Here is a 12,588-nt window from a genome sequence, read left to right on the forward strand (position 1 = left end):
AACTCTCAAATGATGAAGAGCAGACCTGTGACGTTACATCTAAAATGAAGTACCCTTCCATTATATTCTTCCAAATTCTTTTGAAGAGATCTCCGATCTATAAAGATACAGCAGAAAGAGTAGTGTTAGATGAAGGCAGCTGGGTGGCCCCCAAGCAACTGTGCCCATCTCCCTTCAGGACTCAGTGAACCGAGAACATCCTGAACATGCCTGGTGCTTAAATAACTGAGGCAGGCAGTTAAGCACATGGCATACGATTTTAACAAAACTTTAAAATGGGAAAATGTAGAAACAACATGATGCTTAGAATAAAACCCTCTTGAACTGGCAGAGGACAGAGCACAACTACAAGTCAGTTTCCTGTCTTGACATTACTACACAACTTGCTCACAGGTTTCTTCATTTAAGGTGAATATTTAGCTAAATTCACTACATTCCAGGGACAACCTTTACTCTCAGTATTCGAAACTGAATCTCAAAATAAAAATAAATAAATAAATAAACAAGCCGCTGCCAAGGAGCTGGGACCCCGGAAGCCATTGGTTTTTAAGTCTTGGGTGTCCTGGGCTTTTTCACTAGACCAGGCGGCCTCTCCTAATGGCCTTCCCCGCTGCACCTGGGGAACCTTCCCTCCAGGACCCTCCCCAAGCAGAAGTGAAACCCCGGGCTCCTCCTGGAGGAACTGCCGGCTCCTAAACTTCACCCCCAGCAGCAAACCCCGCCCCGCCCCACCCCGCCGAGGCCCCGGCCCGCGCCCCGCCCCTCCCAACTGCACCCCGCCCCTCCCCCACCGCGCCCAGCCCCAACCCGCACCCACCCGGGCCGCGGGTCCCAGCGCCCGGCCCCGCCCCGGCCCGAGGCGCGGCGACCTCGCAGGGCCACGTCCTTCCTCCGACCCCAGCCACACTTCGACCCTGGCCCCTACCCGCGCCCGCCGGCACCTCAACCGCGGGCGTGGGTCCCCCGGCCCGCAGCGCTCCTCCAGCCGCGGGCTCCCGGACGCGCTCGCTCCCGAAAGGCGTCTGGGTGCGTGCACGCTCCGGGCTCGGGCGGCGGAAGGGGCGGGGCCTGGCGAGAGCGTGGCGGGGCTGGGCGGGGCCCGGAGGGGCGGGGCCGGGGCGCGGGCGGAGCGCGGGATTGGCTGGGGTTACCTGCGACCACCGAGTCCTGGGGTGCTGATTCCCCTCGGCTTGAGAGTCTCACCTGCGTTAGGAGCTTCCGCGCGGCAGAGGTGGGGCGGGTTTCCTTTGCGGGGCCACGAGTCACGGCTCGGGAAGCTGAAGTCGGCCGGCGCCAGGCACTGTGCTAGCCACGTTCTGTCGCTGTCGGTGTACTGCGCCCGTGCGCTGGGCACTGAGTGACCGTGTTGGTGGAGGACACCTCGGTTTCTCGAGGTCGAGGACAATGCGGACCTCAGCCGGTGTCCCCCCAGCGTCTTCCCTCCTGTCCTGACCTCCCCACCTCCGGAAAGTATTCCTACATTTTAAAAAGTACTTTACATTGGGCGTGGTTGCCTACGCCCCTAATTGCACTACTTGGGAGGCTGGGGTAGGAGGGTCGCTGGTTTGAGGGCAACCTCAGCAAACAGTGAGAATAATCAACCTAGCGAGACCTTGTTTCAAGATAAAAATAATAATTAGCTCGGAAGTAGAATGCCCCTGAGTTAAATCCCCGTAACACACACACAAACACACACACACACACACACACACACACACACACACGAAAAAAGTATACATTAAACCGGTACACATGAAAGCAGGTACAGTGAGCAGAGCGTGGTGGCGCATGCTTGTAATCCCCTAATCCCCGTGCTTGGGAGGCTGAGACAGGAGGGTCTCAGCAACTTAGTGAGACCCTGTTTCCAAATAGGGATCCTGTTTCCAAAATAAAATATAAAAGAGGTCTGGGAGTATAGCCCGGAGATAGAAAAGCCCCTGGGTTCCACCCCCAGTACCTCATAAATAAATAAATAAATAAATAAATAAATAAATAAATAAATAAATAAATAAATAATAGACTAAAAAATAGGGGTGAGAGTGTAGCTCAGAGGTAGAGGTAGAATGCCCCTGGGTTACAGCCACATTACTGCAAAAAAAAAAAAAAAAAAAAGTAGGTGTAGTGGAACACATCTGTAATCCATGTACTTGGGAGACTGAGACAGGAGGATCAAAATGTCAAGGCCATTGTGTAGTAATTTAAGAAGATCCTGTTTCTAAATAAGAGAAAATAGTTTGCTTTGTTTTGTTTTGTTTATGGAGATGTGGGGAGGAGTACTGGGGATTGAACCCAGGGGCATTCTACCTTTGAGCTGCACCCCAGGCCTATTTTATTCTTTATTTTGTAACAGTCTTAGGAGGGCCTCTATTTAATTTTAAAGTAGGATAATGTCAGCCCTCCAACTTTGTTCTCGTCAATATTCTGCTAGATTTTCTGGATCATTTGTCTTTCCATCTAAACTTTTGAATCTGTTGATATCCACAAAGTACCTTAGTGGGATTTTAATTGGGATTGCATTGAACAATGACAACATTGAGTCTTCCTATCTATGAATATGGAATACTTCCTCCATTTATTTATTTCTTTCATCAGTTTTGTAGTTTTGCTCATCTAGATCTTGTGTATGTTTCATTAGATTTATAAGCATTTCATTATCAGGAGTATTAATGTAAGTGCTATTTGTGGGTATATAGTCCTGGGGATTGAATCCAAGAGCATTCTACCTCTAAGCTACACCCCTAGTCCTATTTTATTTATCTTGAAACAGGGTCTAAGTTGTGGAGGGCCTTGCTAAGTTGCTGAGGCTGGTAGTGAAACCTGTGACCCTCGTGTCTCACTTTCCCATCTCATAGGAACATGGTTGAATTTCACAAGAGCACTTTTACCCTGCAACCCTGCTATGATTTCTTTTCAGTTCCAGGAGTCTTTTGTTGATTCTTTGAGATTTTCTACCTTAACACTTGATATCATCTGTGAACAGAGGCAGTTTTCTTTTTTTGTCAATACTCCTTATATTCTTTGTGTTTTATTGCATTATATGGTACTTCCAGGAGATTTTCTTTTCTTTTTTTTTTTTTTTTTTTTTTTTGGTGGTACCGGGGATGGAACCCAGGGGCATTCTACCTCCATGCTACACCACCAAACCAATTTTATATTTTTTTTGAAACAGGGTCTCACTAAGTTGCTGAGAGCCTCACTAAGTAGCTGAGGCTGGCTTTGAACCTGCGATCCTCCTGTCAGCCGCCCAAGTATTGGGATTACAAGCATGCACCACCACGCCCGGCTTTCCAGGTGACTTTCTAAAGTATGAGCATGGATATCCCTACCAGTTTCTGATCTTAGTAAAAAAGCTTCAAGTTTCTATTAAGTATGATGCCAACTGTAATATTTGTTTTTGTGGCACTGGGGGTTGAATCCAGGGGCATTATACCTCTGAGCTATACCCCCCAGCCCTATTTTACTTTTTATTTTGTTTTTCTTTTGTGTGTGTATATGGTACTGAGGATTGAACCCAGGGGCATTCTACCTCCAAACTATACCTCTAGTCCTATTTTTAATTCTTTATTTTGAAACAGGGTCTAAGTTGCAGAGGGCCTCAGTAGATGGCCTCGAACCTGTAATCCTCCTGTCTCAGCCTCCCAAGTACTGGGATTACAAGCATGTGTCACCACGCCCAGCTTTTAAGTTGTAGTATTTAATTTAATTAATTTTAATTAATTAATTAATTTTGGTGGTACTGGGGGTGGAACCCAGTGGCTTTCTACCTCTGGGCTATACTCCCAGACCTATTTTATATTTTATTTGGAAACAGGGTCTCACTAATTTGCTGAGAGCCTAAGTAGCTGAGGCTGGCTTCGAACCCGTGTGATCCTCCTGTCTCAGTCTCCCAAGCGCAGGGATTACAAGCATGCGCCACCACGCCTGGCTTAAGTTGTAGTATTTTAAAAAGGAAAAAGTTTAACCATCTTCATAGTTCTTCATACACACACACAAATATGTTTATTAAAAAAATATTTATTAATTTTTATACCTGCTGCATAGCACAAGACTATTAACACTATAACTCACTGAATGTACAATAAATGTTCACATTTAAATAACAGGATAGGGTCAACATTTTCAATCAATGGGTCAGCTTTAGCATCTCATGAAGTGCTTCCGTAGCCCTAGCTATCTTAAATTTTGAGAGGATAATTTCAGGTCAGAAAATAATTCGAGAAGAGCAAAACAAAAACTTTTCCCAGAAGAACAGGAATTTTACATGATGAAATATCTATTTCTCTGGGCACAATCAAACAACAAAAATGTCAAATCTCTATCCAAAGTACTCCAAAATATTCACACCGCACTGAATGAAGTCTAGAGCGTCAATGTGTCTTGGGAGAAGCCACAATATAAACATTGGCTACATCCATGTTTCCCCAAATTGGGTCTTTTGAGTTACTGTAATCTGCTACCTCTTCAAATCCAAGTCGTTTTGAAAATATATTACCTTGGGATGAATGTGCACGACACCTGATCCCATAGTGGTGTTATTTGGCTTGAATGCCTCCTATATCCCTGCCTGATCATATATATTAGTTTTAGAATTTTTTCTTTATTCCACATAGGGCCAGAAAAGATGAAGGAAAAAACTTAGAAAGGAGACGTAAAAGTCCTTCAGCATTATTTCCCGCTGTGTATTTTACAACTTGAAATAACTGGCATAAAACAAACATTCTGTTCAGTGATCATTTTAGATTTTAATCAATGTTATTCCTGAGAAAAGGGAAAATTCCTTGCTGGTCCAAATAAAAAAAAGAACCCACTAAGGCCAAATTTACAAAAAACTGAAACCTGACCTTTGGGAAAGTCTAGTACATTCTTTACCCTAGCAAGTCTTTCTGGCCTGGTTATAGGTTATTTGCAATCATTGCATTATGGGACTTTAGGCACCAGAGTATACATTTTGTAACTGAGGGTCAATATTGTCTGTTGAAAATACCAGTGACTCTTTGTCACCTAAGATACAGAGTCCGTTTTCAGTTTCTATGCATTTTTGTAGAAACTTCCTCAGCCTCTCTTGGTGCCCAAATGCTCAGCAGTAACAATATGAGTGAGGTCTCAAAAATAAAGTGCAAGATCTGCATACTAGTAAAGTTATTTCAAAAGAATTGCTTACTTTCGGAAAAGTATTTTTGCTGTAAAGAAGCTACTATGCTTCTTAATTCAGAAAACCAGTTTTTGCTCAGAAATGTAAATAAAATAGTTAACTTCATTTGAAATGAACTTAGAGGTCTTTTGATCTGGAGTGAATAAATTCACTAAACAGTGATTATTCTAAAAATGTATGTCACAAAATGTTATTAAAATACATAGTGACTTTGAAATGTTTTACAGGTACAATTGGAATGTACAGTAAAAAAGAGGGGAAACGTTTTTCCCCACTGAATTCATAGCAGACAAGACTCCCAGACGGAAACACATATAAGACAAACCATCATCATGGCAGACTGTTTTTCCTCTCCCATTTAACAGGATAATAATCAAAATGACTGGAGTTTTTCCAGATCCTTTATATTACCTTCATGGATTATAAATGGTCCCTGTATTTTTATTTTTCACCTAACTATGAAGTTGGTCATCTTACAAAAAGGTCCAGCTGAATTACAAGATGTTTAAAGTGTTTAGAAATAAGAATGGCCATCTTTCCATCCAACTTTAAAGAATGTTCATTTTAAGACAGCATTAAAAGTACTAAAATACACTGAATGCTGCCCACAAGAGTTAAATGTAGGGGCTGGAGGTGAGGCTCAGTGGTAGAGCACCTTTCTGGCATGCATGAGGCCCTGTGCTTGAGCCCTAGCACCACACGCCCACACAAAAATAAGAATTAAATGTATACTTGGTAAGAGCAAGTAATTCATCCCTTACCAATGAATGATAAATGGATCCTGCAAGGAAAGACAAGGTTCGTTTTCTCCCCCCCCTCCCTCTCCCTCTCTCCCCCCTCTCTAATTTCTCCTGATATCAATATTTCCTTTTTAATACAACTACAACCAGAGAATGGGAGGCAACGGGTTTTAATTCCTCTAACATCCAGCACATCCAGCAACCTTTTCTCTTTCAGGAAGTTCACCCTTGTGGAATAATAAAGTCAGAACTTGGGGTTATGCCCTAATCTGCTGAGGCCCAGCATCCATGGAAAGCACTACCAACTCTGCAACAACAGTTTCTCATATGGAAATATTAAAAAAAAAATACCTATGGTGGTACATGTCTATGACTCCAGCTACTCAGGAAGCTGAGGCAGGAGGATCCCTTGAACCTAGGAGTTTGGGTAAGCCTGGGCAACAAAGCAACATCCCTATGTAAAACACACACATACGTGCACCAAAAAAAAAAAGAGCCATAAGAAAAATTTAGATGACAGTTTTTTCTTCAGTACACCACTAACTTTTGTCTCATCGTTTTTCTTTTCTTATCCAATAAGTTTTCTTTGTTAAATTACTGAAAACTCAAATTCACAAGAGCAAGCAGTCCTGCCCCTTCCCCTCTGGTGCCATGGCTTAGACTTCAGAAGTCCACTGACCACAGGCCTAGCACATCCTGTTCTCCACCTTTGGTATGAACACAAATACGCCACTTAATATTTCCACAAAGGGAAAGTAAGGCTTGTCAGTGTGTTAAAAACCAACTCAAGAGCGAGGCAAAGTTTCTCCATCCTGAAATCTACTTTCCCCTGAAAGATCTCCATTCCACAGCAGAAGCCCCAAGGGTTTGAAGAGTCAATTTGGTAAAGATGACCTTGGCAAAGTAAGCCCTGTATATGTGTTAGTGTCAAAACTGTAGTTTCCAAACTCTTGAGTCAATAATAAATCTTAAAAAAGAGGTCTAGGTGTCAGAAGCTTCCGACTTGAGAGAGGACATGATGTGAGTGCTGCCTCAGCTCCAGGACCAATGCTATGGCTTACTGATGTGCACCTCGCTGCCTCCGTTCCCATTGGTGGTGGTCGTGATGATGTACTGCGTGGTCTGCTGCTGGCTGGTGGTCTGGGAGTCCAGAGAGTCACTGTGTGCAGATGGCTGAACCTGCACTCCACTGGAGAGGGCAGAAGCTTGCTTTTCCTCTAATTCTGGTTGACTTTCTGATAACACATAATGGCCCTAGAGCAGAAAAACAACAATCTTTAAAAACCTGGGGCCTAAAACGTAGAGAGGGAGCTATTAGAAGATAGGAAGAAGGAATATGCAAAGAAATGTTACAAGGGGACCCAAAATAAGTACCCCTGAGAAAGACTTTCCCTTCATCCTTAAGAGAGGATGGATCAGTCACAGTAACTGACTACAAAGGTAATGCAAGGGGGCAACTTTGCTGTGGTACCAAATGAAATAATAAAGAACTTCAGGTACAGAAATTTGCATTATGGTCATAACCTACCTGTCAAAAAAATTTTGTGCTTTTGTAACCATTCCTAAGAATTTAGAAATTCAGGCCAGGCATGGTGGCATACGCTTGTAATCCCAGCACTTGGGAGGCTGAGACAGGAAGATTGCAGTTCAAAGTCGGCCTCCATAATTTTTTTATTTTTTTCAGTACTGGGGATGGAACCCAGGGGCATTGTACCTCTGAGCTACACCCACAGCCCTACTCTTTTAGTTATTTTATTTTATTTTATTTTATTGTGGTACTAGAGATAGAACCTAGGGGCCTTCTACTCCTGGGTTACACCCCTGACCTATTTTATATTTTTTTTTTGGAAACAGGGTCTCACTAAGTTGCTGACAGCCTCACTAAGTAGCTGAGGCTGGCTTCGAACCTGCGCGATCCTCTTGTCTCCACCTCCCAAGTACTGGGATTACAAGCACGCTCCACCACACCAGGCTAGTCTTTTTATTTTTTAAACAGGGTCTCAATGAGTTACGAAGTGCCTCGCTAAGTAGCTGAAGCTGTCGCAAACCTTGATCCTCCAGTCTCAGCCTCCTGACTTCTGGGATTACAAGTGTGCACCACCATGCCCAGTCGGCCTCTATATTTAGTGAGCAACCTAGTGAGACCCTGTTTCCAAATAAGAAGTAAAATTGGCTGGGGGTAGCTTGGAGATAAAATGTCTCTAGGTTCAACCCCCAGTACAAAAAAAAATTTAGAAATTCAGAAAAAAAAACTGCTACCAATCAAATGTTAAGATTAAAACAAGAGAATTCTGGGAAGATGGCAACTGAGAAAGGCAGCATTTACAAGTCCTGCTAAAACTCAAGCTCTATTGCCACAAAATCAGCGCTTTTTATAGCCAGAAAACACTAGCAACAGAGAAAAAAATGTAAACACAAGGGACAAAGAAAAAAAGACTAGAAAAATAACCAGAGACCAGAAAAGAAATCAAGCCCACAACAAAGTGGCAGAGCCATGCTGGCACCATCTTCCCTCATGGCACCAGGCTCCAGAGAGGAAAGGTAAACAAGGAGCTGAAGCTAGCAGCTGCAGATCATTCGGGTGTAATTCATTAGTTCTTTCAGCGCAAAGAACATCTAAGACTCCCAGTGGCCAAGCTCATCACGCCTTCCAGGGACTCAGAACGGAGTTCAAAACCAGAAAAGAAATACACCAGCCTCATGGCCGAGGGCGTGGAAGCAACGCCATTTTGCCAGCAGCACCAACCTCAGGCCGATGGTGTGACAGCGGCGCCATATTGCCAGCAGCTACAGCGAGAGTTCACCGTGCCCTGCCACAGCTCCTTATCAGCACGCACAATAGCTGTGCGTAAAATTGCAGCCCCTAAAGGAGAAATCCCTGTATTGCACTCCCAGGGACTTGCGCAGCTTTGATAATCTCCTTGGAGATAGTGGCAGCTGAGATTACCACAGAGTCAAGATACAGAGCACCCTATGTGAAGTTGTAGTGACCCAGGGAAGGCACGAAATTCTGAAATCATGGAAGAGGAAAAATAGAGCAATGAATGCCCACAACATCATATCATCAGAATCTGATAACACAGAAATTCAGAGATCTCCAGAAGATCAAATCAGGAATATAACTGTAGAAATAATACATGACCTTCGAAAAGAATTTAGAGAGAGTCTAAAAGAAATAAAGGATGTGATCATTGAGGTAAAGGCCTCAATTAAAAGTATAAACAATCAATTAGACCACATGGAGAATAGAATCTCGCTCTTAGAAGATGATCACTCCAAAAACGAATGCATAATTTATAACTTAGAAAAAAAAATCAGACAGCAGGGATCTGACATTGAAGAAATATGGGCCCATTTTAAGAGAGCTAACCTAAGAATAATTGGAATAGAGGAGGGAAAAGAAGGTGAAACTGAAGGGATCAATAATCTCTTCAAGGAAGTAATAGCAGAAAATTTTCCAAACATAGAGCAAGAGGTCAATACACAGGTCCAGGAAACTTATAGAACTCCCTTTAGACAGGATCAGAGAAGAGGTTCCCCATGCCAAATAATTGTCAAAATGACCAATGTGGAAGCCAAGGAGAGAATCTTAAAGGCAACAAAAACAAAAGGCCAACTGACATTCAGAGGCAAACCAATTAGAATCACTCCAGACTTCCCAAACCAAGTCATAAAACCAGAAGGGCTTGGAGTAACATATTCCAAACTCTGAAAGAAAACAACTTCCAGCCAAAAATTTCCTACCCAGCAAAACTTTCTATCAAATTAGATGGGGAAATAAGAAGCTTCCACAACAAACAGAAACTGAAGGAATTTATGTCTTCAAAACCAGCGCTAGAGAAAATACTCAAAGAGATTAACTACAAAGAAGAAATAGATAATATACACCAGAACCAGAAAAACAAGATTTTCCATCCAGCAGATAACTAAGATTGGTTATCTTTGGAAATTCATTATTTACTTTATTCTTTTACCTATTTCTAAATTGTATTGTTTGCTTTTATTGTTGCTAATTTTTAGGATTTCTGTTTGGATTATTAATATACCTTCAGATATAACATTTGGAAATATTTTATCCCATTCTTTTTTTGGTGGTACTGGGGGTGGAACCCAGAGGCTTTCTACCTCTGAGCTATACTCCCAGGCCTTTTTTATATTTTATTTGGAAACAGGGTCTCACTAAATTGCTGAAAGCCTCACTAAGTAGCTGAGGCTGGCTTCGAACCTGTGCGATCCTCCTGTCTCAGCCTCCCAAGCACGGGGATTACAAGCGTGCGCCACCATGCCCGGCAATATTTTATCCCATTCTATAAGTAACTTTTAACTCTGTTTACATTGTCTTTCTATGTACAATATTTTTTTAGAAAGTTTGTTTATTCTGTTGTTGCCTGTGCCTTTGAAATCATATCCAAGAAATCACTGCCAATTTCAATGTTGTGAAGTTTTATGACCCAGGTTTTCTTCTAAGAGTTTATAGTCTTGAGATTTACATTTAGGTCTTTTATCTACTTTGAGTTAATATTTGTATATGGTGTTAGGTAAGGGTCCAATTTTATTTTTTTTATATAATTATTATTTTCAACAATATTTAGTGAAAAGATTATTTCCTTCACCAAATGTTCTTGGAAACTGTGTCAAAAATAACTTGACAATATACAGAAGAATTTATTTCTAGGCTTTTTATTTTACTCCACTGGTTTATATGTCTGCCTTTATAGCAGTACTACACTGTTTCAATTATTGTAGCTTTACAAGGTTTGAAATCAGAAAATGTACATCTTCTAGCTTTGTTCTTTTTCGAGATTGTTTTGGGTATTTAGAGTTCATATTTCATGTTAGGATAGATTTTTTCTGAAAAATAAATGTATGACAGTTTCACCTTAAAAAAAAAAAAGATTAAGACAAAAAGGATGATAGAAGAGATAAAAGTATCAAAGAGACAGACTGGCCCTTAAGACTGGTGGTCAAAATCAATGGTACTCAGACTAGAAAAACTAAAAATAATGCTAAGTGGTCCCAAATTCTTATTTGAACAAGTAAGAACATTTAAAATATGCTGCCAGCCAGGCCTGGTGGCACATGCTTGTAATCCTAGCATTCAAAAGGCTGAGACCAGAGGATCATGGTTTACAGCCAGCCTCAGCTACTTAGTGAGGCTCTCTGTAAATTAGTGAGACCCTATTTCAAAATAGAAAATAAAAAAAATAGGTAGAAGGTGTAGTTCAGAGGTTGAATGCTCCTGGGTTCCATCCCCAGACCCATAAAAATAAATAAATAAATAAATAAATAAATAAATAAATAAATAAATAAATATATGCTGCCATCAAATATGAACTGTAAAGCTGGGAATGGGGCGCACAGTTTTTTAGGCAGCTGAGACAAGAGAATCTCAGGTTCAAGGACAGCTTCAGCAATGCAGTGAGGCTTTCAGCAACCTAGCAAGACTCTATTTCCAAAAAAATAAATAAATAGGGCTGGGGTATAGCTCAGAGGTAGAATGTTCCTGGGCTCAATCCCCAGTAACACACACACACACACACACACACACACACACACACACACACACAGAGGAAATATCAAGAGTTATAAGAAGGGGATGGGGATGTAGATCAGTGGTAAAGCACTAGCCTAGCATGCACAAGGCCACAGGTTCCAACCCCAGCACTAAAAAATCATAAAAATTTCACAGCTATAAGCTACTTATTTTGTTATGTTAACATTTTTAAAGAAAGAATACATCAGTCAGGCCTAGCACAGTGGTATATATCTGTAATCCTAGCTACTTGGGAGGCTAAGACAAGAAGATTTTGAGTTCAGTCTGGGCAACTTAGTGAGATCTTGTCTCAAAATAAAAAAATAAAAAGGGCTGGGGGTACAGCTTGGGAGTAGAATGTCCCTGAGTTCAATCCCCAGTACTACAAAACAAAACCAAAAACACATCAGTCAGAAAGAGTCTTGGGCATGCATGGAAACAGGGAGCTATGTTTGGATAAGTGTCCCTTCGAGACCCCCATGTCAAAGGCACAGTCCCCAGAAAGGAATACTTGGAGGCAGAGGGACCTAGTGGGAAGTCCTCAGGGGCAGCAGCTTGCTTTGCTGTCCACTCCCATCATGCTACACTGCCTCCTCAGAGGCCCAAAGCAATGGGACCACTTGATCGAGGACTGGGACCTCCAAAACCATAAGTTAGATAATCCTTCTCTTTTACTAGTTAATTATCTCAGGTGTTTTGTTACTGAAGCCAAGTAATATACAGGATAAAAAAAAATCAGACAAAAATTCAGGCAGTGAGCTGGCTGTGGTGGTGCATGCTTATAATCCCAGCATTTGGGAAGCTCAGACAGGAATATCACGGTTCACGGACAGCCTCACTACTTAGCAAAGCCCTTTGCAACTCAGTGAGACCCTGTTTCAAAATAAATAATAAAAAATAGGGCTGGGGGTGTAGCTCGAGGTAGAATGTCCCTGGGTTCTATCCCCAACTACCACACACACACAAAAAAACCCATTCTTCATCACCTAGGGCCATATTTTCTGAATTCTTGCCTACCATATAGCTTTCTTTTTCTTTCTCTCTCTCTCTCTTTTTTTTTTTTTTTTTTTTTGGTGTGTGTGTGTGGGGGGGTGCTAGGTATTGAATCCAGGTATGCTCTACCTCTGAACTATACCCCCAAGCCTCTGTTTTTGTTTTTTTCA

At 42.0% G+C, this 12,588-nt stretch overlaps 1 protein-coding gene across 10 annotated transcripts in view; it reads right to left on the reverse strand.

Moving 5' to 3' along the window:
- Positions 1-6,942: 6,942 nt before the first annotated feature.
- The window catches only part of PRDM10 (PR/SET domain 10), a gene marked incomplete at both ends in the record, with an annotated part of 86,953 nt that continues 81,307 nt past the window's right edge, over positions 6,943-12,588 (reverse strand). For all 10 annotated transcript variants that reach the window (XM_080696483.1, XM_080696480.1, XM_080696477.1 and 7 more), the window contains one exon: positions 6,943-7,146. In XM_080696483.1, the coding sequence (XP_080552609.1) occupies positions 6,943-7,146 (204 nt within the window). The remainder of the gene's footprint in view (positions 7,147-12,588) is intronic.

The sequence above is a fragment of the Muscardinus avellanarius genome, assembly GCF_963383645.1.
Source record: "Muscardinus avellanarius genome assembly, chromosome: 1".
In the NCBI taxonomy this organism is placed as follows: Eukaryota; Metazoa; Chordata; class Mammalia; order Rodentia; family Gliridae; genus Muscardinus; species Muscardinus avellanarius.